At 39.3% G+C, this 21,692-nt stretch overlaps 2 protein-coding genes across 6 annotated transcripts; both read right to left on the bottom strand.

Moving 5' to 3' along the window:
• Positions 1-4,802: 4,802 nt before the first annotated feature.
• Positions 4,803-10,201, bottom strand: LOC148837111 (extracellular calcium-sensing receptor-like). Of its 3 annotated transcripts, XM_088913493.1 has the most exons (6): positions 9,993-10,201; positions 9,297-9,570; positions 8,064-8,891; positions 7,692-7,913; positions 7,354-7,477; positions 4,803-5,716 (listed from the first exon to the last, which is right to left on the bottom strand). In XM_088913493.1, the coding sequence occupies exons 1-6, from the start codon at positions 10,199-10,201 to the stop codon at positions 4,803-4,805; spliced, it is 2,571 nt and encodes an 856-aa protein (XP_088769619.1). The 3 variants fall into 3 exon arrangements, with proteins under 3 accessions (XP_088769619.1, XP_088769620.1, XP_088769622.1); XM_088913494.1 differs by lacking the exon at positions 7,692-7,913; XM_088913496.1 differs by lacking the exons at positions 7,692-7,913; positions 8,064-8,891; positions 9,993-10,201 and having other exon boundaries at positions 9,297-9,539.
• A 2,614-nt stretch (positions 10,202-12,815) lies between these two features.
• LOC148837110 (extracellular calcium-sensing receptor-like) lies at positions 12,816-18,201 on the bottom strand. 3 transcript variants are annotated; one of them, XM_088914113.1, is made up of 6 exons: positions 17,993-18,201; positions 17,290-17,563; positions 16,104-16,931; positions 15,732-15,953; positions 15,403-15,526; positions 12,816-13,729 (listed from the first exon to the last, which is right to left on the bottom strand). In XM_088914113.1, exons 1-6 carry the CDS (start codon positions 18,199-18,201, stop codon positions 12,816-12,818), a joined length of 2,571 nt encoding a protein of 856 aa, XP_088770239.1. The 3 variants fall into 3 exon arrangements, with proteins under 3 accessions (XP_088770239.1, XP_088770240.1, XP_088770242.1); XM_088914114.1 differs by lacking the exon at positions 15,732-15,953; XM_088914116.1 differs by lacking the exons at positions 15,732-15,953; positions 16,104-16,931; positions 17,993-18,201 and having other exon boundaries at positions 17,290-17,532.
• Positions 18,202-21,692: the final 3,491 nt, after the last annotated feature.

Below are 21,692 nucleotides of genomic sequence, written 5' to 3'. Positions count from 1 at the left end.
ATATACAGTAGTATGATGCACATCTACAGTATGTGTAAGGAAATACTGTCTGTGTGCAGTATGCAGAAAATACATGTGAAAGAAACCATTGAAATATACAATAGAACAACGAAAGAATCCTTTAGAAAACTATGCCAGGTGAACAATCTTGACTTCAGGGCCTTAATTTAACAGGATTTTCAGTGTTAGCACCACAGGTTGTGTATTGTGAAACAATATTATATATTATAGAAACAGTGCTGTGGGTTTATCGATAATGGAAGTTTTGCTCAGTGGGGAAACACACCAATCATAATGACCATAAAGTGAGGTGATGGCCTCTGCTTTATTAATCCAGCATTTAACAACAGCCGCACCCCCAACTCTCTCTCACAGAGCTACTCGCCACCAAACAGAACGTTTCGGCTATGGAGCCTTATTTCAGCATTCGCACACCTGAAGAAGACTCCACAGCCGAAGTGTTGTGTTTCTTTTCAGCATGGAATAAATTTTACTTGTTCCACCTCCTTAAAAATACACCGATGAGCTTTATTAACTGAACCTTTGTAGTCTTGAACAGAATTCAGTATTCAGAATCCTTAAACCATTGACAAAGTCAACCCAATGAATTTCTTCATAATGAGCTGGTTTGCTTCTTTTCACATAGTAGAGGCTATTGGTTTTGGAAGTATCCAACAAGCATCCCAGCCATGCTATTGAAGCCATTACCCTGGCTCTCTTTATAAAAGTGAGAAACAAAATTGAGAAATTTGTATCAATTTGGATCAGAACACAGATTGCCATATTTAGTGCAATTTTGATCTATTAACTACCAAATGGGCTGGAAGGGTCAAATGGTCTCCACTCATTTGTAACCATTCATAAGCTCTTATGATTAATCTTGTGTCTATTGTGTCTGGATGATTACAAGTTACGTTGAATCGAATATCTTTATGAAATTATTTCTTACATACCAAAGAGCTTAGCTACAGAGCCACATTGTTGTGCACAAATATCATGAATGTTACAAAGACGAAAATCATGGAGACCACATAAATGCGTGTGTCACAGATTGGAAAGTTTGGCAATGTGTGGGGTTGCCACACTGGTTTGACTGGGCCTGAGAGCAGGAGCTGTTGAAACGATGCATCATCACACTTGGCCTTATTCGGCCAGCCACTTCCTGTAGGAAACAGCATAGCATCCTTCCCCCAGGGAAGAGTAAGGATCCCTTTGTTTCAAAGGGATAAAAAGTCCCAGTCAGGACAAAAAAGGGACCTTTTTGGCAGCAGAGATCTGTGGGACAGATTGAGTAGCTGGACCTGAGCGGTGGGGAGGAGCTTGAGGGAATCACGTTGTTTGGGAAGGCCGGGACTGGAGAAGTTGCTGAAGAGCCACTGAAGGACAACACTTCATTCCCCTCCTGAGTGTGGTGGAAGAAGCCACATCAGCTCACTGACTGAACTGGTTTCAAAGAAAACTGCTGCTGGAGGTCTCATCGGGGAGACTCATGTTCATAGCTGAGTTACACAGGGTATTGTGTGTGGCAGTATACAGTGCGTAGTGGATAGCATCGCAAACTGAAATAAATGGGAAATTAAATAGAATAAATGATCTGGTCCATGGATGCACTGGTGATTCTGGGAGGTGAAAAGAACCTGTGGAAAGTTAGTGAGGGGACTTGTACCCGTTATAATTTTATAGGTGGGATAGTTGTGCACAAAACAAGTATAAGTGTTATTTTTAGGACTCATATCTGTGACATGTGTTTTACGCATTTATGCATAATATGTGAAATACAATTATCTTTACAAATGCAAATTGCAATCCAGTGTTTATAGTCTATCAGCATAGTGCACATATTACTGAAAAATATTTTCAGTGAAAGTAACATAAGCTTTTACAACTTCCTTGGTGAAATATTAAATCCCAAATATGCCATACTCATTCTTGGCTTGGACAGGTCCATTTCATATCCCCCCACAATGTTTAAGCAGAGAAAAAGCTTTGGCATGAAAAAAACCCACTCGGAGCAGTGCAGAAAAATGTGAAGGACTCTTTTGTTGCTAGGACAAACACATGTTTTAGTGTAGCTGACCTTGTGAAAGATCAATTTTAACATACTGTGCTTTTGAGAAACCTGTTGATACTGTACATAATGTAACTTGAAACTGAATTCCACCTGCTTCATTAAAGATAAAAATGATCAAACTATACCTGTGCAATGTACTGTAGCAATTCTGTCCCAAGATTAGTTTGGCAGAGAGGCTGGCGACAGAAAATAGGTTTGGTTTGCAGCTTCATAAAGGTAGAGGGCTTACTGCCCTTTCTGTTTTAGAGGTGTGCTGTTCACCAGGGAGAGAATGTCTGTAGATACAGTTGCAAAAAATGTTTGTGAACCCTTTAGAATTATCTGGATTTCTGCATTATTTTCTCATAAAAATGTGGTCTGATCTTCAGCTAACTCACAATAATAGGCAAACAATCTGCTTAAACTAATGACACACAAACAATTGTACTTCTTCTTGTCAATATTGAACACAGTGATTAAACATTCAACAGTCCAGGCTGGAAAAAGTATGTGAACCCCTGTATTCAGTAACTGGTAAAACCTCCTTTAGCAGCAATAACCACCACCTAACGTTTCCTGTAGCTGCTGATGAGACTTGCACAATGGTTAGGAGGAATCTTAGACCATTCCTGCTTACAGAACTGTTTCAGTTCATTGATATTTCTGGGATTCCTTGCGTGAACAGCTCTCTTCAAGTCATGCCACAGCATCTCAATTGGGTTGAGGTCTGGACTCTGACTTGGCCATTCCAGAACACACATTGTTTGTGTTTCGGGTCATTGTCTTGTTGCATCACCCAACTTCTATTAAACTTCAGGTGATGGATCGCTACCCTAACATTCTCCCTCCTGTAAGATGTTTTGACACAGTTTTGAATTCATTGTTCCCTCTATGATAGCAAGCTGTCCAGGCCCTCAGGCAGCAAAGTAGCCCCACACCATGATGCTTCCTTCACCATGCTTCGTGGTTTGGATGAGGTTTTGGTGTTGGTGTGCAGTGCTTTTTTTCCTCCAAACATAGTGTTGTGCGTTTCTGCCAAAGAGTTCAACTTTTGTCTCATCTGTCCACAGAATATTGCCCCAGAAGCGTTGTGGAACACCCAGGTGGTCTTTTGCAAGATTGAGACTTGCAACAAAGTTCATGTTTTGAAGAGCCGTGGTTTCCTTAGTGTTTTTCTTATAGTGGACACATGAACAGAGACTTTGGCAACTTCAAGAGATCTCTGCAGGTCCTTTGCGGTTACCCTTGGGTTCTTTTTCACCTCATTTAGCACTGCACGGGGCGCTCTTGCCATGTTCTTTGCAGGATGGCCACTCCTAGGGAGGGTAGCAACAGTACTGAATTTCCTCCATTTATAGACAATTTGTCTTAGTGAGGAATGATGAACACTCGGGCCTTTAGAAATGCATTTGTTGCCTTTTCCAGCTTTATGCATCTCTACAATTCTTCTAAGATCCTCTGATATTTCTTTTGATCAGGGCATGGTTCACATGACCAGCTCTTTCTTGAGAAGAACAGACTCTGTCAGTACCCAGCCTTTGTTTGCCTTTTTTATAGGGCAGGGCAGCTCCAACCCACACCTCCAATCTCATCTCATCGATTGGAACACCTGGCTCCAGTTAGCTTTTGGAGGAGTCATTAGCCTAGAGGTTCACATATGTTTTCCAACCTAGACTGTGAATGTTTAAACGATGTGTTCAGTACTGACAAGAAGAAGTACAATTATTTGTGTATTATTAGTTTAAGCAGATTGTGTTTGTCTATTATTGTGACATAGATGAAGATCAGACCACATTTGTATGAGTAATAAATACAGAAATTCAGGAAATTCAAAAGGGTTCACAAACATTTTCTTGCAACTGTATAGACAGAGGGGAGTGCAGTTTCACATAGTGTAGCTTGCCCTGCTCCCAAACCCCACAAAACATTACACATTCCATTACAATGTCATATTCAAATTACATAAAAACAGCAGATTACAACATAAACTTCAGCTTTCTAAATATTATTATTAAAATTCAGTATCAAATAGTACTCTGATAAACAGTAGGTAGAAGATGCTGACTTTTAAAACGTATAGCTGTAATGATGAAATATTTTATAATAATGAATTAAAGAAATGTCATTAATCTTTGCCAAAGGAATACCGAAGGTACCGATTGCTCTGGCGATATGTAAAGAGTGAGATGTGATAACAGCAGTGGTTGGGGAGGGACATGATGAGTTAATCCTTTCTGGTCCGTTGGCTAAGGTTAGACCCGCTCTCACAGTTTCAGCCGGAGAATCGCAGTTGTCCAGGATTTTGAATCCCAGTGTGATGTTTGGCAGGAAGCTGTTGTCCAAGTTAATTTGAATGTATGATGTAAATGTATACATGTTGTCAATAACTCAAGCGCTTTGAGAAGCCACCTTTAAAGGCACCATATAAAATAAAGTTGTATTATTATTATAAACAGCAAATAAAATTCACACTGATTCCCTCAGATGATGTATTTATAGTCCAGTAAAACATCTGCAGGAAAATAACCAGCTATGTTTACTGTCTTCCAAAGGGTAAACTAGAAAAAGCTGTTAGTTGGTGTTTTTAAAATATTTTATGATTAATGGCATTACATATTTCCAATTTCATTCCAACATACTATACACATAGATGTTGTAGTAACAAATTACTTTTAATCTTGCTGTATTGAACAGAGAAAAAACACATTTTACAGATATTATAGGCACCAAATACAAAAAAAAGAAAGAGAAATCATAATCGTTTGGATGGTACTTTTCCCATAATGTGTTTTCTTGTGTTTTTTTCAGGTTTAAGCAATATTATGTAGCACTTTGGAGAAAAAATACAAAACAGCAGGCCAAATGTAGAGGACAAAATAGCAAAAATCTCGACTGCAACAGTGTATTTTCCAGGTGAGCTGACATATGCTGGGATGAAGGTGACCCAAACTGCACAGAAGATGAGCATGCTGAAAGTAATCAGCTTGGCCTCATTGAAATTATCAGGCAGTTTCCTGGCTAAGAAAGCCAGCACCAAACAAGTAGCTGCAAGCAGGCCTATATAGCCCAGTACTGCATAAAATGCCATTTCTGATCCTGTGTTACATTCTAAAATGATCTTTTTATTACTGAGTTTAAAATTTTTGTCAGGGAAGGGAGGTTTTAAACTAAGCCACAGCATACAGATTACAACCTGCACAGCTGTGCAAGAACAAACTATGATCCTCTGCTGAACTGGTCCAAAGTTTTTTGCCATGTTGTTGCTGGGAAGAGTGGCTCTGAAAGCTGTTACAACAACTATTGTTTTTCCCAACACACAGGAAATACAAAGTGCAAATGTGATTCCAAAGGCTGTGTGACGCAACATACAGGACCAGGCTGTTGGCTGCCCAATGAAGGTAAGAGGGCAGAGAAAACACAGCAGCAGAGAGAACAGCAGGAGAGAGCTGAGTTCAGAGTTGTTGGCTTTTACAATGGGTGTGCTTCTGAAGGAAAAGAAGACTGAAATAGTGGCTACTGTCAAGCAGAGTCCAAACAATGACACAGTAGTGAGTGTGATTCCCATTGCATCATAGTAGGAAAGAAACTCAATGTCTCTGAGGATGCAGCTGTCTTTTCCATCATTAGACCAGTAGTCCTGTGGACAATTTATGCACTCAGCTGCACCTGGAAAATTAAGGAAAACATGTGAATATACAGTAAGATAATGCTATTTTCAGAACTCTTAGGAAAGCAGAATTATTTATGGAAATATTTCACTTCTGTTTACTTTATTTAGATAGTGCCTTTGGCTAAAATGAAAGTTCTTAGCAGGCATATACAGTGATCTGGTGCCAGTCCATTGAATGCTTTGCATATATTCAATTTGATCTTCAGATGAGTCCTGCACTGTGACTGGCAATAACAACTGCATTCTACATCTTTAGCAAGTGGGACATCACTTGTATGGTAAAACCAGTAAAAAGAGTATAACATTAATCTATTCTAGACAAAGAGAAAGCATGAAGCATTGTAAAATGTTTAATTTAGAATAAACTTTCTAAAGCATGTTTTTCTTCTCCGTGCAATACCTTGCATCGTATTTTCTTGTGTTGAAAATACCATGCAACTAAATACTTGTGTTACATTTGCAAAACGTTATGTTTATTATTCTTTTAACATCATGCTTTTCATTGTAAACTGTTTTGAAAGGCATTTTGGATATTTGTATCCATATTGAACAATTTATGAGTGTTTATGTTGTTTACTATGAATGCCTCTGGTGTGTATTTAATTATGTTATAAAATAAAATGTAAAGACAATAGCTTAGAATGCACTGAATATGGCAATCTGTGTTTTGCTAAATAAGAATGCATCACTGTTGTAATACTATTAGTATAAAACTATTTTATCTTACACTGTTTCATACTTGTATTTTTGTAAGTTTATACCTTGGATACAGATATTTTGTCATAATATTATCATTTTATTTCTTCATATCTCACGTTTCAGCATGTTTAAATAAAATGTTGTGATGATGCTTATAGTCTAGAGACATACTTGTGAGTTAATTGGCTTTTGGGAACAATAGCCCTGGTGTGACTTTGTTTGTTTTGTGTGTGCCCTAGGATGGACAAGCGTATCCTCCCCCACACCCATCGCTTGCCAGGATAGGATCCATCTCCCTGGGGTCCACATTGGATGAAGTGGCTAGAAAATGGATGGATGCTTAGAGTGGGGAGCAAAGCACAGCATAGTAAGTGTGTCTATGAGCTCATAACCGATGGGTTATGGAAGCAAGTCCCAGCTGTTGTGCCATTGCACCCAGCTGTATGATTAGGGAGCAGCATTGCTGGCAGTACTCCCTGTAGTGGACTGGTGTCCTGTCTGAGGAACACTCTTGTGCTCTCTCATCTGTGCAGCATCATGGAAACCAGGACAATCTCTGGCCTGATGCCCTACTGTGGCTTGGGTATAGAAATGACCTACCTAACCTGACAGTACAGAAGAATATATGAGGGTTCAGATAACAAATAAAATAAGAATGCCTTGCTGTTGATGAGGATAAAAACTTGGTAAATAAAACTGCCACTGTGTAAAACGTATTAAAGCCCTGGTCTAGATTGTTTTGAAAACCACGTAAAATTAACAATTATAGAAGACAGAAGACCATATTTTTTTCAATTACAAACCAAAAGACTGTCATTTTTGCAGTACAGAATGGTAATTATGTTGGTATTACATCAAATATTATCAAGGATATGCAGAATATGTGAAATATATCCTCCATGTTTAAAAAAATCTCTTACTGTGTAGTTCATACCTGTGGTGTTTGCTATGGTACCATCAGCACAAGGAATGCAATCGAAGCAGCAGATGGGCTGGCCTTTCCTGGCTGCTCTTCTTGTGCCTGGGGGGCAGCTCTCAGAACACACTGCTTTGGGAACCTACAGAGAGAAACAAAGTGGTGTATACTTTAAAAGTATCACTATTACATTTAAGGTCATTTATTCAGATGGCAATTTTTAAATATACACCAATATACTGGTACAGTTAACCATTCAAAAACATTCAAAAATTAAATGAACTACACACCATGTCTGCCTTTAGACAATGATGTGAGCATTTGAAAATTGTATCAAGATCTGAAAGACTGCTTACCTCTCTCCCAGTGCTCCAGACAATACTGTCCTCATCAATCACTAGCTGACTGCCTCCATCTGGTGATGTGTCAAAGTGACCCACTGTCACATGGCTGACCACTCCTTTGTTGAGTTGCCAGTTTATAATGTCATAGGCAGCAGGAGGATCTCCGTTCTCATCAAAGTACACAGCTTCTCCAAAACGGTTCACAAAACTGACTCTTTTTAATTGTTTAGTGACCTTGAGAGTGTTGAATAAAAAGTTTATGAATAGTTTAGCATTTATATAACTCTAGATTGACAGAATCTTACAGTTAGTGACTAAGCTAAAATGCTAGAGTAGCCGAAGCAAAAGAGATAGAGATTTGACCTGCAATTTCATTTTACTCACCTGCCAGGGCTGAACTCTTCCAGTATATCCACACAGTCTAATGGTGTTATTTTCTTCCTTTTCACAGAACAGTAAGCCATGAAGTGCGTGTGCTACAGCATACACTGCTTTATGTACATTATATGATTCTCTTAGTTGAGAGACATCAAAAAAGGCGTTTTCTATTTTATCTAGTCTCTCTTGTCCTGTGCATATCTTGGTGTCTGAAACATTTTGTTGGAAGGATTCCACTTTCAAACGTAGAGTGCACCCAAAGATGTGTTCCCAGAATATATTATTTAAGTTGTTTGCAGAATCGAGAGACGGACGTATATTGAGGAGGAAATCTTTGAACGGTAGGATTGCTATTTTACGAGTTGTAAATCCTACTGCGCCACCAAAAGATTTGAAGAATTCTGCAGTTGATGGTCTTGCTGCAGTTATCCACGCCTCACTTGCTAACCACTGTATGCCAGTTATGTTTTGCCTGACGATCTCTTGCATTAAAACGTGTAGGTCACGTTCTGAAGCAAATGCTAATATGACTTTCACCGTAGATTTTTTAATAGTATCTAATAAATGAAGTATTTTCGTTACCGAGTACGTGCTTAAAATATTTTCAGTGAAGGCAATGCAAACTCCGTGTTTTACAACTTCCTCGGTGAAAGACTGAACCCCAAATATACCGTACTCATTGTCAGCTTGGATAACTCCGATCCACGTCCATCCGAAATGTTTAACAAGCTGAGCCAAAGCTTTGGCCTGAAAAAGATCACTGGGAATAGTGCGGGAGAATGTGGGGAACTCTCTTTTGTTGCTGAGACAAACACATGTTGAAGTGTAGCTCACCTTGTGACATATAAAGAAAAATATTCATATGTCATTTTATAAATAATCCACTCGTATGTATTAATAGATTAGGTAAGACATTTATAGCATTTGTGTTAAATTGTTTTACCGAACTTTTTTACCGAACGTTTTATGACAAATATATACATTGGGTGCGTGTACATTTGCGATCGGAAATATTCAGATTATTTGAACAAGTTTAAATTTATATAGTAAAACACCAGCTGTCTCCATATAAACGTCCTTCATGTAAGTTTGAAAATTAGGACGATGCCAATGGTCAAGCGTTCTAAACCTAAAAATATGGTTACACGTTTCCAATTATAATGTAAAATGTAGGACTGATTCAAACTGCAAAATATATTTCTGGCAATATTGATTTAATTAAAAAATATTAAGGTTTACCAGAGGAATACCGAAGCCTCCAATTGCTCTGGCGATATTTAAAGAGTTAGATGTGATAACCGCAGTGATTGGGGACGGACACGATGAGTCATATTCATCCTCTTCAGGTCTGTTTGCTAAGATTAAACCCGCTCTTGCAGTTTCAGCTGGAGAAGCGCAATTGTCGAAGATTCTGAATCCCAAAGTAATGTTCGGGAGCAATTTGTTATTCCTGTTTATTTCCTCTACGGCAAAAACCATCATCTGTACCCACTGAAACGCGCGAAGATCAAACCTGTTAGAGACAAAATAGGTTAACAAACCCAGTTGTGGAGTCTGGCTCAGGAAGACCAGTTCGCAGCTCCTCCGCTCTGAGTGGAATTATAGCGCATGTTCCGCTATTTGCGTTAGTATTGTTCGCGCAGTCAGATTTTCTCCCACCTCCCTCAGAGCTGTAGGAGAGATGGTTCGCTGCTCCACATCGAACTCTGGTCCTCGCTAGACCGCTGTACAAGGCAAGTCTCTGCTATCTCTGGGTCCCGATGGTCAGGAAGAACAGATACTAATTTACATACTTGGTCCACATACAGATTTTCTACTGTCTAGGTTTTGTGTATGATTTCAGTAAAAAAAAAAAATCTAAAATGAGTAATCATTAAAATATAAAACATTGCAATCAGATTTTCATAAAATGCTCAAATGTCTTATAATACTTGCCCAATGCATTTTGCTTTTGGTGGTTCAGTTTTAAACCAAGTATGAATTTGCTCAATTCCTCCAAACACAGGGAAAACACCACCGATCACTAAATCACCGTCTTTGAATAAACCAGACATGGTATCTTTTCCCATGATCCGGCAAGTCAGATCGCCGTCCACCTGAAAAGAGAAACAGAACATGGAAAATATTAGAAGGTGTGCATTCATTTTGATGTACCTTGTCGAAAGAGAAATAGAATTGACCGAGATTAAAGTAGTCCCTGTGTCATTTTATTCATAGAGAAATATCCTCAGGGCCCCTGTGACATGGACAGTGTGAAGTAAACAGTGGTCTCCCAAGAGGTGATTTTACTCCGCATGAAAGGGGTGTTCATATAGTGTGATACACATCTACACTATGTGTAAGGAAATACTGTCTGTGCGCGGTGTGCAGAAAATACCCGTGTTTTCAGTTAAAGCACAACGGAATAATCCTGCAGATAACTCAGGCTGTACGTCATCAATCCCGGCTTCAGCGGACTGATCAAACAGGATGTTCAGTGTCAGCACCACGGGTCTGTCTATTGTGAAGCAAATAGGCTAGATGGGTCGAAACATCTCCACTTGTTTGAAACCAGTCTTCTAGTACATTGTTATGATTAAACTTCAATAACTCGTCTTCTCTGTTTCTATTACACTGCTTCTGTATGTGGTTCTGAGTGAGTTGAACTCAGCAGATATTAAAGCTCCATAAAGGTTGAAAATTTCACTAGCTGCTATTGTGTGAAGTTATAGGGCATGGCAGTTGTCACAAGTGGAAAGTATTACATCTGTAATGTAAACTGGTATCTCCACTGGAAATATGTTCAAGGGGATTTAACATGTGCTCTCCTCTACTCTCAGGATATATGTTCATTTCAGTCTGAAAATTAACTTTTTTAAAATGGTGGGTTGGCTGTTTTAAATGTGATTAAAGCGTTCTTGTTTCTTCTATGTATTATTGTATGCTTGCTTACTGAGAGGCGTTTAGCACCTCACAAATTCTATTGATTCAAATGCACTTTTGCTGCATTTTTTAATTCCTTTCTGTACATGTCATTACAGGTACATTGAAAATAAAATGGATTATTGCCAATTACATTTCCTCATAACATAATGATTAACTTTCGAAGCTGGAAGTATCTCTGGTGGTCCTGGCCTACTGGATGCCACTCCTCCTGCCAGCTACAGTAGGTACATTATTGAGTATGGGCACCATATTACCAAGTGTGGGCACCAGTTTTGGACTCGGTCTGTCATTTCGTAACTGAGAAGGAGCTGCACTGACCCACCTTTCAGACCAGGAGCCGAGGAGACAGTGTCAGGAGCAGCAGGGACCGAAAGGGAGGAACCGAACTGGACGCCCGGGCTAGTGGCACAAAGAAGACAGAGCTACAGTACATGCCAGAGGACGACTACTGACTGAGCTGGAAGCTGGATGCCGATCAGATCCGGGTCCGAGAAGGTAGCGTCAGGAGCAGCAGGGGCCAAGCCGGGGCCGAATGTGACGCCAAGGAATGGAAGCAGGAGTGCAGAGGAGAGGATCAGTATCGAACAACGTCTGGCTGTCCTCAAGCGTGGCAGAGACTGGGAACACACCACCGATCACTAATTTGCCGTCTCTGAACAAACCAGACATTCTAGATTTCTAGAAACAATCCAAAATGAATTTAATTAAAATAGTTCCTGTTCTATTTTATATAGTATGATAAAATCCCCAAGGTCCTTGTGCTTTATTTGAATGAGAAGCATAGCCAGTAGGAACTAAATAAACCGCTGTCTCCCAAGGGGTGCTTTGATCAGCTCAGAAATAAGGTCCATGTGCACTGCACGTAAAATAATCGTGCACTACTTAATAATATAGGAAATTAAATTTATCTGAAAGTATGGTAGAGATTCTCACTGTCAGTAACTCAAAGCTGTCCAGTTTCATAACTGCAATATTCTCTTTTAACTAAGGATGATCAGTTTCACCTCTGTCTTTTTCTTAACAGTTGTTCTGTTCTGTTCTTTTCAGGGTGTACTCCTCTAGTTTGTACTGTGCTGGAAGTATAGAGTGGGAAGTGTGTGTTTTTGTTCAATTTTTGTACAGATTTGATTAAAAAAAATGTAGATTGTAAGAATTATTTTATTATGTAATTGAATTACATAATTCAGTATAAAAGTTACTTTAAAAGCTTATTTGTCAAACAAGCAACAGTTTTAAAAGCTAAAATAGTTTGGACATTTAAAAATGCCTTAAATAAATTCTTCAGACATATAAATACTCCTGACTCACACCAGGGGGCATCTGCTGCTTATAACAATAGATAACAAAATACAATTAACAACACATCAGAAGTGTTGATATGATGTACAGTATGTATGATATAGATAATATATGCTCAAAATATTTAAAAAAGAGGTATAAATTACAAAAGCCTTGGACACAGAGATGAGAATGTCCACATGTTGTCAGAATATACTGAGCAAATAAAACTCTTTATTCTTTATTGACTGATATTGCATTCCTGAATACCTCTGAAGATGAATTAATATTCCAATACAATGTTTGCAGGAAAATAACCAGCTGTATACTGTATTCTAAATAGAAATCTAGAAAAAACTGTTGGTTGGTGTTTTTAAATGTTTCTAAAATCTTTTATAATTAATGAAATGAGATATTTCCAATTGCATTCCCACATAAACCTAGATGAAAACATGTGTGTTAGTATCCATTTTCTTTTTTATCTAGCTGTGTTGAAAAGAGAAAAACATATTTTACAGATATTATAAGCGCCAAATACACTAAAAGAAAGAGAAATTATAATCTTTTGGATGGTATTTTTCCCATAATGTGTTTCCTTGTATTTTTCTTGGGTTTAAACAAAATTATGTAGCACTTTGGAGAAAAAATACAAAACAGTAGACCAAATGTTGAAGACAATATAGCAAATATCTCAACTGCAACTGTGTATTTTCCAGGTGAGCTGACATATGCAGGTATGAAGGTGACCCAAACTGCACAGAAGATGAGCATGCTGAAAGTAATCAGCTTGGCCTCATTGAAATTATCAGGCAGTTTCCTGGCTAAGAAAGCCAGCACCAAACAAGTAGCTGCAAGCAGGCCTATATAGCCCAGTACTGCATAAAATGCCATTTCTGATCCTGTGTTACATTTTAAAATGATCTTTTTATTACTGAGTTTAAAATTTTTGTCAGGGAAGGGAGGTTTTAAACTAAGCCACAGCACACAGATTACAACCTGCACAGCTGTACAAGAACAAACTATGATCCTCTGCTGAACTGGTCCAAAGTTTTTTGCCATGTTGTTGCTGGGAAGAGTGGCTCTGAAAGCTGTTACAACAACTATTGTTTTTCCCAACACACAGGAAATACAAAGTGCAAATGTGATTCCAAAGGCTGTGTGACGCAACATACAGGACCAGGCTGTTGGCTGCCCAATGAAGGTAAGAGGGCAGAGAAAACACAGCAGCAGAGAGAACAGCAGGAGAGAGCTGAGCTCAGAGTTGTTGGCTTTTACAATGGGTGTGCTTCTGAAGGAAAAGAAGACTGAAATAGTGGCTACTGTCAAGCAGAGTCCAAACAATGACACAGTACTGAGTGTGATTCCCATTGCATCATAGTAGGAAAGAAACTCAATGTCTCTGAGGATGCAGGTGTCTTTTCTATCATTAGACCAGTAGTCCTGTGGACATTCCATGCACTCAGCTGCACCTGAAATGTAAAACAGGTTATAAACATAAATGTTAAACAGTTTAGGATACATCATAATTGTAAATGAAAATCTACAAGTAATCTTACTTGCCAAGTGCTTTGCATGTATTCAATGTGATCTTCAAATTAATTATTTACTTTATTGGCAACCAATGCTAAGATTCCAGTATAGGAGTCATATGTATACTTTTTCATTTGTGTATTAATGGCCATAGTGCTGCATTCTGCATCTGTATGGACTGTGTCATAACTTGTATGGTTAAACCACTAAAAAAAGCAAAATTATTCTGGATGAAAAGAAAGTGTGAACTCTTTTAAATTAAGCTACACTGTTGAAAGCATTTCCTTGTTCATGTAATACCTTACATTTTATTTTCATTATGTTGTAAATACTGTACCATGCAACTAATTACTTTCTAATTATTTTCTTTACTATTCGTATAAATTTCTGTTTTTCACTGGAAAATGATGTTTGTGTTGTTTACTCTACATAATATTTATTGCCTTATTATTGATTTAATGCTACTGTGTGTATTTAGGTTTTTAAACAAAATATAAATAGCTTAGAATTACTGAAAGTAAGATATTGCAATCTGTGTTTAAGTATAGACGAATGCATCACTGTTTTTATATTATAAATGTATTTTAAATACTGTTTTACCTAACACTGTTTTATACCTATATTTATGCAAGTGTAAAATGTGCTTTACTGTGTACTTTCTATGAAGCGTATAACACGTGGGATAAAGTTTATCTGCTTCTAAATGTTTTTGTTTTTTTTCAAATGAAGTGTTATAAATTATATGTTAAAGATGTGTCTCATTTTTGATGAAGCAAGTAAAAATGTAATCTTACTTCAGCAATATTTCTAAAGATACATTTTAAATATTCATGATATGGAAGATATAAGCTTATCCTGAAATGAAGATAACAAGTAAATGAAAGGACTTTGGAAATATTTCTATTCTTCTTCCATGTACGTAGATTCCTATTTTAATTTTACTATGCGAACTTATACAGCGATATACGTTTCTGTGATATATTTCTGCTTCTCACTTTCAGCACTTTTTAACGAAATGTTTTTTTTTACAAAGAGATGTTGCTTATAGTCCAGAGACATACTGGAAGTTGAACTGGCTTGTGGGAGAATTGGCGCTGGTGTGAGTTTGTGTCTGTGTGCCCTGCGATGGACCGCCACTGCGTTCAGCGTGACTTGCCAGGACAGACTCCATTTCCCTCACAACCCTAAACTGGATGAGGAGGTTAGAAAATGGATGTGTTAATGCTTATAGAAGGGAAGGAATAACACACTATAGCGAGTGAGGTATTTTATCCCAGTTGTGCCATTCCACCAGCTGTATACCAGTATTGTATATGGTGGCAGAAACCCCTGTGGTGGACTGGTGTGTTAAGGATTCAAGTCAATACTGTTGTACTGTGAGTGAGGTAGTTTATTTTTGTGCCATTCCACCCAGCTGTATGATTAGGGAGCAGCATTGCTGGCAGGAAGTAAGACCACATTAATAAAGGAGAAAACAACAGATTTATATCTTGCAGTACAATGTGGTTGATATGTTGGAATTACATCAAATATAAAAAAGGACATGCAGAATATGTGAAATACCTGTATATCCTCCATTTAAAAAAAAAATCTCTTACTGTGTAGTTCATACCTGTGGTGTTTGCTATGGTACCATCAGCACAAGGAATGCAATCGAAGCAGCAGATGGGCTGGCCTTTCCTGGCTGCTCTTCTTGTGCCTGGGGGGCAGCTCTCAGAACACACTCCTGTTGGAACCTGAAGAGAGAAACAAAGTGGTGTATACTTTAAAAGTATCACTATTACATTTTAAAGTCATTTATTCCGATGGCAATTTTTAAATATGCACAAATATACTTGAACAGATAACCATTCCAAAATTAAATGAACTACACACCATGTCTGCCTTAAGACTATGATGTGAGCATTTGAAAATAGTATCAAGTTCTGAAACACTGCTTACCTCTCTCCCAGTGCTCCAGACAATACTGTCCTCATCAATCACTAGCTGACTGCCTCCATCTGGTGATGTATCAAAGTGACCCACTGTCACATGGCTGACCACTCCTTTGTTGAGTTGCCAGTTTATAATGTCATAGGCAGCAGGAGGATCTCCGTTCTCATCAAAGTACACAGCTTCTCCAAACTGGTTTACAAAATTGACTCTTTTTAATTGTTTAGTGACCTTGAGAGTGTGGAAAAATAGTTTATAAATTACTTAGTATTTTTTATGACTCTAGATTGACAGAATCTTACATTTAGTGACTAAACTTAAAAGCTAGTGTGGCTGAAGCTGAGGAGACAGAGATCTGTCCTGCAGTTAGTTTTTACTCACCTGCCAGGGCTCTATTCTTCCAATATCTCCACACAGTCTAATGCGGTTATTTTCTTCCTTTTCACAAAACAGTAAGTCATGAAGTGCGTGTGCTACAGCATACACTGCATTGTGTACATTATATGATTCTCTTAGTTGAGAGACATCAAAAAAGGCGTTTTCTATTTTATTTAGTCTCTCTTCTCCTGTGCATGTCTTGGTGTCTGAAACATTTTCTTGGAAGGATTCCACTTTCAAACGTAGAGTGCACCCAAAGATGTATTCCCAGAATATATTATTTAAGTTGTTTGCAGAATCGAGAGACGGACGTATATTGAGCAGAAAATCCCCAAATTTTGGAATTGCCATTTTGCGAGCTGAAAACCCTATTGTACCACCAAAAGACTTGAATATTTCTTGAGTTGAGGGTCTCGCTGCTGTTATCCAGCCTTCACTTGCTAACCACTGTATGCCAGTTATGTTTTGTCTGACGATCTCTTGCATTAAAGGGTATAGGTCACGTTCAGAGACAAATGCTAATATGACTTTCACTCCTGTCCTTTTAACAGTTTCAGCTATCTGAAGGATTGCAGTTCTCGAGTAGGTGCTTAAAATATTTTCAGTGAAGGCGATGCAAACACCGTGCTTTACAACTTCCTTGGTAAAAGACTGAACCCCAAATATTCCATACTCACTGTCCGCTTGGATAGCTCCGATCCACGTCCATCCAAAATGTTTAACAAGCTGAGCCAAAGCTTTGGCCTGAAAAAGATCACTGGGAATAGTGCGGGAGAATGTGGGGAACTCTCTTTTGTTGCTGAGACAAGAACATGTTGAAGTGTAGCTCACCTTGTGGAACATGAATACAAACATAAAAACAGATATTAAATATAAATTCATGAGTAGCCCAAACATAGCCCCGTAAGTATGTATACAATTGGCTTCACCCAAACGTTCGATTAGATTTATTCAGATTACTTGCACTAGTTTTTAGTTTACAGTTAGAACCCAAGCTGTATCCGTGAAAACGTCCTTCATGTAAGTATAAAACAAAATTGGAAGACGCCGTGTTAATATTCAGTCCAAACCTAAAAAGGTGATTAAAGATGCTTTCCAATGATATTGTAAAGTGTAGGTTTTAAGATACAAAATGCAAAATACATTGATGGCAATACCTATTTAATAAAAAAACAACAACAAGGTTTACCAGAGGAATACCGAAGCCTCCAATGGCTCTGGCGATATTTAAAGAGTTAGATGTGATAACAGCAGTGATTGGGGACGGACACGATGAGTCATATTCATCCTCTTCAGGTCTGTTTGCTAAGATTAAACCCGCTCTTGCAGTTTCAGCTGGAGAAGCGCAATTGTCCAGGATCCTGTATCCCAAAGTAATGTTCGGGAGCAATTTGTTACTCGTGTTTATTTCCTCTACGGCAAAAACCATCATCTGTACCCACTGAAACGCGCGAAGATCAAACCTGTTAGAGACAAAATAGGTTAACAAACAAACCCAGTTGTGGAGTCTGGCTCAGCAAGACCAGTTCGCAGCTCCTCCGCTCTGGGTGGAATTATAGCGCATGTTCCGCTATTTGCGTTAGTATTGTTCGCGCAGTCAGATTTTCTCCCACCTCCCTCAGAGCTGTAGGAGAGATGGTTCGCTGCTCCACATTGAACTCTGGTCCTCGTTAGACCGCTGTACAAGGCAAGTCTCTGCTATCTCTGGGTTCCGATCGTCAGGAAGAACAGATACTAACTTACATACTTGGTCCACATACAGATTTTCTACTGTCTAGGTTTTGTGTATGATTTCAGTAAAAAAAAAAGAAAATCTAAAATGAGTAATCATTAAAATATAAAACATTGCAATCAGATTTTCATAAAATGCTCAAATGTCTGATAATACTTGCCCAATGCATTTTGCTTTTGGTGGTTCAGTTTTAAACAAAGTACGAATTTGCTCAACTCCGCCAAACACAGGGAAAACACCACCGATCACTATATCACCGTCTTTGAATAAACCAGACATGGTGTCTTTTCCCATGATCCGGCAAGTCAGATCGCCGTCCACCTGAAAAGAGAAACATAACATGAAAAATATTAGAATGTGTGCATTCATTTTGATGTAGCGTGTCGATAGATACAGAGAAATGAACGAGACTAAAGTAGTGCCAGTGTCATTTTATACACAGAAAAATACCCTCAGGGCCCAGGTGTATAAACGAGTGACATGGACAGTGTGAAGTAAACAGTGGTCTCCCAAGAGGTGATTTTACTCCGCATGAGAGGGGTGTTCATATAGTGTGATACACATCTACAGTATGTGTAAGGAAATACTGTCTGTGCGCAGTGTGCAGAAAATATCCGTGTTTTTAAATTAATGCAGCCTTTAAAATATTAAATCAAAAGGAAACGTGGAAGGTTTAAATAAAAGAAAAGATAGCAGAATGGAAGAATCCATCAGAAATTTTATAGGCCAAAATGTCTACACTGAAAATGCTTGACATCCTGAGATCAGTGGATTAAACAGCATTTTCATCACCAAGAAACTGCCAGTTGTAAAGAAAGCACAAACTATGTAATCTCTTAAAATAATCAGTATTTAGCTGTGTGTGATATAATGGAAAACATGTGTATTATTATTAACAATATTACCTTCCGTTTATATTTACCAAAACAAGTTAAAATGCGAAAAAGTCTGAAGATGTTGCTTGCTGGTATTTTATGATAGTGTAGCGGTTCTACTGAATTTCAAATGAACAGGTTGCAGTGTAAGAAAAGAGACAGGAGAGTGGAACTGCAGTTTATTGCCCTTTTTGAATACGTGCTAGTCACTCAGGAACAGGCTAGGAAGTTAACAAAGCAGAGAGCAGATGTACAGAGCCAGCTGCTCAGCCAGGCGTTTTGGTGCGAGAATGCTGGGGAAATGGAAAGGGAACCCTTATTTACAGAGGAGAGGAAAAGGGGAAGTGAGTTTGTGGGTTCAGGGTCTGGTGCTTAGGCTCCTGGGGTAGCCCGTGTCCTGGACACTACACTGGCCTCCCCTCAGCAACTTCAGAATCCCAGCAGTGGGCTGGCATTCCTCTCTATCGATGGGGATGGGCTGGCACAGAGTCTCAGGGGCCCCTTCTGTGTCAGGGCCCTGGTCTGCTGTGGCTGCTGCTGTGCAACTGGCACAGGCTGAAGAGCTGGGGTCCGATCTGTTTCGCGTTGAGCTTCGGCCTGAGGCCCAAACACCCTCTCCCGCTCCTCAAGTCTCCCAGGGATTCCCTCTGGGCTTTACCTCGCAGTTCCTGGGTCCGCTGGACTGTGTATTCATGCAGACGCTCCTCGAGCTCCCAGGCCATCTCATGTTGGAGGGTTATCTGGGGGACTGCCGAAGGCCAGCTCAGCAGGGGTGCGCAGTCCCTGGCTTATCCTGAGCAGGGCTGGGGTGTGGGAGGTGGAGTCGTGCGCCGTGGGCCGGCAGGCTAAAGGGACCAGGGGGAGCTGGATGTTTGGGTCCTTCGGATGTGCCTGAACGACCAAAGACAGCTGGGTCACCAGGGGTCGGTTGAATCGCTCAGCCAGGCCGTGGACTTGCAGGTGCAGGGGCGTGGTCCGAGTCTTCCAGGTTCCCAAGTGCTGGAACATGACCTGGAACAGCCGAGACTCCAGGGTCACCCCTGGTCTGAATGCAACTCCTGGGGGATTCAGAACCGACTGAAGAAGCCGTTGACAAGGGCATTACACATGCCTCAGCCCCCTGCTCAGGACAGGTATGGGACTCCGGCCAATGGGTAAAATCAAATTCCCTTCCTGATAAGCTGGAAAAGGAAACAGTCTGACTTGCTGCTGATGTGATCCTCCATTTTTTTGTGCGACTACTATGTTCTGCATAGCCAAATGCTCGATAATGAGGCATCGTTTAAAATATAAATGTAAGATGAGAGCCAAAAAATCATTAAAGCTGTTGGGAGACCGAGATTCCCTTTGTGTATACGGGGTAGAAATCAGAAAGTGCCGCACAGCGTCACAGTTTATGAGAACTCTTGCTCTTGTTTGTGGCGAGAGCAGCTTTTTGCAAAAGCATGGTGGCGTTAAAGTATTTTCATAAAGTTCATCAATTTGAAAATGTGTAAAAGTGTGCTATACTGTGAGTGATTTTATTTTGTTACTTAATAACCAGTCTGTGAAACTGGGACTGCAGTTCCTCTTTCAACTACATTTTGACTAAACACTCCATAATCCTTTCAGTAAACTTAAATATACTTGGGTGTTGTTGTTGCTGTGAAATTTATAGCTTTCTTTTTTCTTCTATGCATAAATACAGTGGGTATAGAAAGACACCACCCCCTTTGAACCTTCTGTTGTATGACAAATTAAATTAGGCTTGTTCCATTTTTATCTACACACAGTAACCCACATTATCCAAGTGAAAATACAATTCTAAAACATTCTGAAAATTAATTAATACTACAACAGTAAAATACCTTATTTGGATAAGTGAACACCCCTAGTCAGAGCCCAAACCTAAATCCCATCGGAAATCTTTGGAATGACTTGAAGAGAGCAAATATTCATCCCTCTGGGCATGCAAAGTTGGTAGAGATGTATCCAAACAGGCTGTAATTCAAGCAAAAGGTGCTTCCACCAAGAATTAACTCAGGGGAGTGGGGTGAGGGGGGGTGTTATCTTATCCAACCTAGTTATTTTACATTTTTTTCATAAATGTTGCTTTCTTTTTTGTTGCAATTCAATTCAACTTTATTTGTTATTATACTGACACGGGTGCATAGTATAGTGAAAAGTGTTTCTCATGAGTCACTCAGGTGCAGTAAATAAATAGAACAGAAGACAAGACTATAGACTATAACACAATAACAATAACAGTGTAATAACATAACAGTGTAAACAAAAACTGTGCTAATACCCAATTAGAGAAAAGTATACAACAGGACAAAAACAGTGCAAAAGTAATTCGGGCAACAGTGCAGAAGTAATACGACTAGTACAGTTTTAAGTACGATTTCGGCTTACATTCAGTTGTCATGTACAGTATGTAGAGGTGTAGGAGTCATTGTGGGTACAGGAAGAAGTGAAGAGAGGTCATAGTATGATGGGAGGGAGTGGGGGCGTCACCAGCTTGACGGCTCTGGGGAAGAAGCTATTTTGGAGTCTAGTTGTGTGCGACTGGAGTGACCGGAACCTTCTGCCAGATGGTAGGGGGACAAACAAGTTATGACTGGGGTGAGTGGGGTCAGACATAATTTTGGTGGCTTTTTTCAGACTTCTGGTGTTGTAGATTTCCTGGATGGATGGTAAGGCACTGCAGATGATGTGTCGGGCAGTTTTGACCACCCACTGCAGTGCCTTTCGGTCAGTTGCGGTGCAGTTGCCGCATCCGACAAATTGTTGCATTGCTGCATTGAATTGTTGCATCCTTGCAAACTGAAAGGAGGTGGTGACTTTCTATACCCACTGTATATGCTTGCTTACCAAGAGGTGTTAAGAACCTAATGAATTCTATAGATTCAAATTATTCAGCTCATTTGCTGCATTTTTAATTCCTTTCAGTATATGTAATTACATTGGAAATATATACCAAAGAATTTTGCTACAGAGCCACAT

This window comes from Atractosteus spatula, chromosome 4, assembly GCF_055471065.1.
Source record: "Atractosteus spatula isolate fAtrSpa1 chromosome 4, fAtrSpa1.hap1, whole genome shotgun sequence".
Classification (NCBI taxonomy): domain Eukaryota; kingdom Metazoa; phylum Chordata; class Actinopteri; order Semionotiformes; family Lepisosteidae; genus Atractosteus; species Atractosteus spatula.
The sequence above is the reverse complement of the archived record's forward strand: the minus strand, read 5'-3'. Positions and strand labels throughout refer to the sequence as shown.

What these genes read in the sequence shown, in the direction of transcription:
- LOC148837111 (XM_088913493.1), bottom strand. Translation starts at nt 10,201, where the DNA reads ATGAATGCACACCTTCTAATATTTTCCATGTTCTGTTTCTCTTTTCAG. An exon ending in TCTGGAGCACTGGGAGAGAG is followed by an intron (nt 7,478 to 7,691) that starts GTAAGCAGTCTT and finishes TTCTCTCTGTAG; the next exon opens with GTTCCCAAAGCAGTGTGTTC. An exon ending in TACCATAGCAAACACCACAG is followed by an intron (nt 5,717 to 7,353) that starts GTATGAACTACA and finishes TTAATTTTCCAG; the next exon opens with GTGCAGCTGAGTGCATAAAT.
- LOC148837110 (XM_088914113.1), bottom strand. Translation starts at nt 18,201, where the DNA reads ATGAATGCACACATTCTAATATTTTTCATGTTATGTTTCTCTTTTCAG. An exon ending in GAAGAATAGAGCCCTGGCAG is followed by an intron (nt 15,954 to 16,103) that starts GTGAGTAAAAAC and finishes CACACTCTCAAG; the next exon opens with GTCACTAAACAATTAAAAAG. An exon ending in TCTGGAGCACTGGGAGAGAG is followed by an intron (nt 15,527 to 15,731) that starts GTAAGCAGTGTT and finishes TTCTCTCTTCAG; the next exon opens with GTTCCAACAGGAGTGTGTTC.